This window comes from Theobroma cacao, chromosome 6 (genome assembly GCF_053813885.1).
Source record: "Theobroma cacao isolate CCN51 chromosome 6, ASM5381388v1, whole genome shotgun sequence".
NCBI lineage: Eukaryota > Viridiplantae > Streptophyta > Magnoliopsida > Malvales > Malvaceae > Theobroma > Theobroma cacao.
Genome location: NC_142644.1, coordinates 10,705,384 through 10,711,364, shown reverse-complemented (window position 1 = coordinate 10,711,364; position 5,981 = coordinate 10,705,384). Strand labels below are relative to the sequence as shown.

Here is a 5,981-nt window from a genome sequence, read left to right as displayed (position 1 = left end):
TTTTCTTTTTTACTCTTTTAATTTCTACTTTCATTAAAATTTTTAAATTATTAATATGATTTTTTATTCTAATTTCCTTTTTACTCTATTTGCATTTTTCATTTTTTAATCTTTTAATTTCTATTTTCATTAAACATTTAAACATTAATAATTTAATAATTTTATTATTAAAATTATTAATTTAATTTTTTTAATTTTTTTCTTTATTTTAAATTTTCTTTTTTCTTCATTTTCTTTTTTTTTCTTTTCTCATATCTGTCACCAGCAATCGGAGATACCGTCACAAGCTTGCTGAAAGAGAGAAGGGAAAGAGGCAAATCAAGAAGAGAGAGAAAGAGAAAAAAAAGGAAAATGAAAAAAAAAAACCTTTTATAATGTAAGGTTGTATTTATTTCTAATAAACAAGGGCATTTTTGTGTAATAAATTTTTGACCCTATTCCATCAAGTATGGAATAGCCAATTATATCACGGGGGAGTGCAATAGAAATTTCGAGATTTTGAGGAATAACCATTCTTTGGAATGGCTATTCTTTCCCCTCAAAAACAAACTAAAGAGAAGTATATATAGTTTGATTCATAGAATAAAATAGGGCAAGAATTGTTATTATGTAGTTTAATTGGTAAAAATAATTTTAGAATAAATAAGGAGTAAATAATAAAATGATAAAATTATTCTTTATTATAATAAGATTTATTTTCATCAAAAACAAAATTACCTTTTATATAATTTACTAAAATTTATACCAAAAGAAAAAATTACCTTTTAATATAATTTAAATAAAATTTTTCATTTTAATCTTTTAATTTTAATTTTCATTAAAAGTTTAAAATTTTAATAATTTAATAATTTATTATTAAAATATTAATATAATTTTTTTCAATTTGCTTTTTTCATTTTTTTAATATTAACCCATAGTAATTTTTCTATAGCAAAACAATAAAATTGCGTAATTTTAAAAAAAATTAATATATGTTTTCAATAAAAATTTAAAATATGAATAATTTTATAGTTTAAAAATTAACATTTTTAAAATATTAATATTTTATTTATAATTTAAACATTGTTATGATTAAAATATTAAAATATTAATAAATTTAAATTTTAAAGTTAAAATATTAAATTTTTACAATTTGTAATTAAAAATTTAAACTTTTTTATTTAAATTCTTCTTTTTATTTTATAATTTATTTTAAATTAAAAGAGAAAAATATTTATATGTCTAGGTTTATAATTTTTTTAAGTAAGGGTATTTTAGTTTAAAATGTTTTAGACTCTATTCGCATATATGTGAAATAGTTAATACCATTGAAAAGGATAATAGAAATTACAAGGTTTTGCAAGATTTCGAACAATGACTATTCTTTCTTTCAAAAACAAACCAAACAGAAGGAAAAAGTTTTTTTTTAAGAAAAAGTCATTCTTCCGATCAAACATGGTATAAAAGTGCAGCCACACAGCACCAAGAATGTTGTAGAAGAGGTAAAAGACAGTTGTCGTAACTTGCTGCTTGTGTCACGGGGGTTTTCTCTTGCAGCCGTGTGGCGCTCAACCACGCCCCTTCCTGGTCGCTTCAGTGGCTAAGCCAGCCTTGCCCGGTCAAGGATGGATCTCCCTGACAAGAAAACTGATGCGGAAGCGAATTCTCGAATGCTGGAGTGCTCAGTCAGCCGAGCCCCGCTCGCTAGGTCTCCAATCCCCACACTCGGGACGCCCGCGTATCGAGCCCTTGCTCGAAGAGCACTCCCTCTCGCAGCCCCTCATCTGGCTACACACTACTCTCGGGTGCCTTGTCTGGCCCGCACGCTCACTCTCGATGCAACCGGCACGAATTAGAACGCTCACACGCAACAAGGAAGCAAGTAGGGAAAATGGATTTTGTATTTACACTCAAAGAATACAATTTACAAGGGTAGCCTAAGCCAATCACATAATGTGCCGTACCACCCCATCCTGGCAGCCTTGGCTGACACTCACTCTAGCCCCCACAATGGCCCCCAAGTGCCCAGCCCTCAGCCCCTAGGTTGCCCAGCACAACCCACTCTCACAGCACCAAGCCATCAGCTCTTGGCTCACAATGCCCACTCTCAACCCTCATTCAGCCAACCAACCATCCAACCCTTGGCAAGGTCCCCTAAGGTCCCTTTTATAGTGGGGAGCCTCCCCCAACAGTCCCAAGGGGTTCCCAACGGTCCTGGTGCCGTTTGGAGCCGTTCTGTCCACTCTGACGTGCCCCTGGGCGGTTGGGCAACGGCTAGCCCGCCTATAGGGCTGGTCGGTCTTTCCCGCGCAGTCTAGGCCCTTCTTGCGCTTCTCGCGCATTCTCTGCGCACCATCGCGCTGCCAGTCTGTCTGCACACCAATTCTGCCTGCCTGTGCGCCAACTCTACCCGCCTGCGCCCCATAGGGGTTCCTGTGCCTACGCGCCATGCTCTGCGCGCCAATGCTGCGTGCCCCACTGCCTGGGCCTCCTGTGGGCCAAAACTGCCTGTCCCAGCCATCTGCGCGCCCAAGCACGGTCTGATGGCGGGAGATCAGCCCCATCTGCGGGCCATGCCGCCCCCCATCGAGCCAGCATGGCTAGGGAAACAAAAGGGGCGTGACGCTTGCCTATAAATTGTTATTTCTCTCCCACCCGAGACAGTAGCCAAACGCACTCCACGCTGCAGGTAGAATAACTGAAATGAGGTCCCTCTCCTGAGCTTGTTTAATGCAGGAGAATGCTTGATTAATAAACATTTTATTTTATTTGAATAAAATAATTATTTTATTTTATTTGAATAAAATAATTATTTTATTTTATTAACCCAACTTACCCTTTAAAAGTAAAAATTATTTCTTATGATTATATAAATAGGGACCTTTATGATGCTTAACGCCCAAAAGATTCTATGCTCATCAAGTGTTTTTAAGTATACTATCTCCTGCAGCCTGTTGTACTTACCACTTTTTACTGCTTTTTAGGTCATACAAGAAAATATTAAGGAAACTAAATCTCAATTACCATCTGGAGTATGTATCAACACCAAAATCTTTTTTAAGGTCAAAAAAATCTCATTAAGTGAAGTCACATAGCAGAAGTAGAATAAAAGGCAACACCTTGACATTTTCCATGCTCTTGGAAAAACTGTATCTAACTTCCAAGAGAAATTTAGAGGAAAAAAGAACAAAAAAATCCTTACAATAAACAAAAGGTAACTCAAACGTTGACAAATAACAGACATCTATCTAGTTCATTCTCCTAATAAGCTCGTTGATGTAATTCTCACGGTTTCCAGCATCTCCTCCTTCAACATAGTGGTTCCTCTTCTTTTTCAGACCACCCAATGGGGCCTTGAGCTTAAATGGCCACAGGAAGTTATTTGCCTCCTTAAAATGGGGCCCCACTGTCATAATCTCATGGATAAGATCTTCCACGCAGATAATTCCATACTGGCCCAAGGCCTGTGATCATGGGAAAATCATTAGCAAGAACATATAATACTATCTCTTAAGCACCAATAACATAAGCAATTCTACAGACCTGCTCAACAACTGAGTTGTCAGTCAAAGCAGTTCTCTGCTTGTTTAACTTCCCGTAACCTCTCTTGTAAATCAGCTCTCTCACACTCTTATGATTGGGATATCTAGAAACATGCACCGCTAACAAATAAGAACTGACACATAAATAATATCAACAAAAGAAGAGGCCCCTTGGGAGGGAGGGAGAAGCGAGAGAGAGTGAAAGATACCCATAAGTAACATATGGTTCAACCAGGTGAAGCATGTTCATTGTTGCCTTGTTCACTTTAAGAAAAACTCCATTGAAAATCTGCATCAAAATGTGAAGCACAGTAAGATATTAAAACAATGCCTAATTTAGATTTTCCCAAGGAGAAGGTGAATAATTTCCATCATAAATACTACAAGTCTCTTGAGGTGCTTTAGACATTCTATGGATATAGCATCTAAGCTAACATACTTAAGATTTGATATCAGAATGCTGAAATAACAGGAACTGCTCAACAATGCCACAGCATCAAATTATACACAATTTATGGTACATATAGAACTGATCTAATACTCAAAAGACGAAGTAAAAGACTACACATTCAAATTTGACTGGAAAATCTCTTCACATAACAAAATGAAATGCCAAAATTAATATATTTATATCACACATTTCATGAAAATATCTTAGAACACCTCAGCCTTTAAACAGAAACACTTTGACACAAAAAAAAAATAGGGGAAAACATATCTCGGCCATCTTTCTCATTAAAAAGATTTGATAAGCTACCTGTCTTAGACGCAAAAGCTGCAAGATTTTCCTTGTCCTAGGATGCATGGCATTGATACTGCAAACAGCAAAGTTGACGGCATAAGAACCAGCTTATTAGCACTTGTGTATACTGACATAATATCATAGATGTCACATACCCACGAATGCGAATGATAAACAGAAGCTTCGCCTCAGGGTCAACATAAAATCCTCCTTTCAACTTTGCCTCACGCTTCAATTGAATGAGCTCCTTCTCCTGAAGAAAGGACAGCAGTCAATAATTCAGAAGCTGCAATGTTGGAAGTAAATGAAAATGTAGCAGAACATAGAGACAATATATTTATACCTGTGTCTCATACTCCTTTGCGTATTGCTTAGCTCTATTGTAAATCACCTTACGGTCCTCAGCTTTCTTCTTCTTTGCAGCTTCAAGCTCCTGCTTTTTGGCAAGCTCCCATTCTTCATTCCTCTTCTGCTTCTTCAAGAGTGACTCGGGAATCACAGCCTTAACTTCCCCACCCATGTCTAAGCAAATTACCAAACCAAAGTAGAAATCAGAAAACAAGTCCTGGATTTGTATAGACTTTTTTAACCCAAACAAACAAACTAGTTAAACAACCATATACACAAATCATAAACACAACCGCACATTACAAAAATGAATGATTCATCTCTTTTCAGTGTGATAAAAAAAAATCAATAGTACCAATTAAAAAGAAAAAAGACCCTTAGTTCTACCAAGCATCCAACATCATTTTCTTTGATTTGAAGGGAGATTCAAACCCAGCTCCTTTAGCAGGGATACTTGCAACATCCATCGTTTCAAGAACACAACAAACAGTAAATTAATACAGAAATGGGGACTTGAAAACAGTTTGACCCAAAAGATTATTTTCAAAAAATGGGTGAAGATGGGATCAAGAGTACACAGCCAGGAGTGAAAGATTTCTCAAATTATTGCAAGTGAAGATCACTAATCAAACAGAGTCAGCAAATACGAAGAAAGGTATCGTTTAAAAGGTTAATCGATTCATTTTCTTAGCAAATAATAGAGTTTAGAGAAAGAGAGTAACCTCGAAAGGTTTCGGTCGGTCGAAGGTAGGATGCGGCAGCCAACAAGGGTTAGGGTTTCTTCGAAGTTGAAGCTTTAAAAGAGGAGGCCCAAGCTGACTGAAAACAGGGTTTTGTAGGGTTTGTATTTCTTGTTGCTTCATTCGACGGCTGTGATTACTTTTGGCACTAAACGATTATCACCATCGTTGATGTTCTATTTTGGACATAATTTAAAAAATAATTAACTATTATTTCACAATTTTTTTTGTTTTACTTTCATTTATATTAAATTAAATTTAAAAACATATATAAATGATTTTTTATAGTTTTTTATTAAAAAGTAAAAAAGAAATTATTAAAAATAGTTTTGAACTCTAAAAAGTAAAAATATTTAAACAAAGAAAAGATGGAATAATTTTAAGATATCTAAAAATATATAAAGATGGAATTTGTTAAGTTTATTAGTTTTAAAATTATTATAGTTTTGATATGACAAAAGTGATTTAAATTGCTTCAATAATTTTTGAATTTGTTTGAGTGATCCTTGAACTTGCTTGAATGATTTTTGAAATTGTTTGAATATGTTTTTTAGCTTAATTTATTAATGTTAAAACTTTCATACATATACTCTTGAAGTGCATAAGTGTATTTTTTTTTTCCTCAAGGCC

The 5,981-nt window shown here is 34.8% G+C and overlaps 1 protein-coding gene across 1 annotated transcript; it reads right to left on the bottom strand.

Annotated features, from left to right (window-relative positions):
• Positions 1-3,014: 3,014 nt before the first annotated feature.
• On the bottom strand, positions 3,015-5,475 carry LOC18595682 (large ribosomal subunit protein uL30w-like). Its single transcript, XM_007023754.3, has 7 exons — positions 5,334-5,475; positions 4,607-4,785; positions 4,419-4,516; positions 4,279-4,336; positions 3,731-3,810; positions 3,523-3,625; positions 3,015-3,443 (listed from the first exon to the last, which is right to left on the bottom strand). The coding sequence occupies exons 2-7, from the start codon at positions 4,781-4,783 to the stop codon at positions 3,228-3,230; spliced, it is 732 nt and encodes a 243-aa protein (XP_007023816.1). The 5' UTR covers positions 4,784-4,785; positions 5,334-5,475; the 3' UTR covers positions 3,015-3,227.
• Positions 5,476-5,981: the final 506 nt, after the last annotated feature.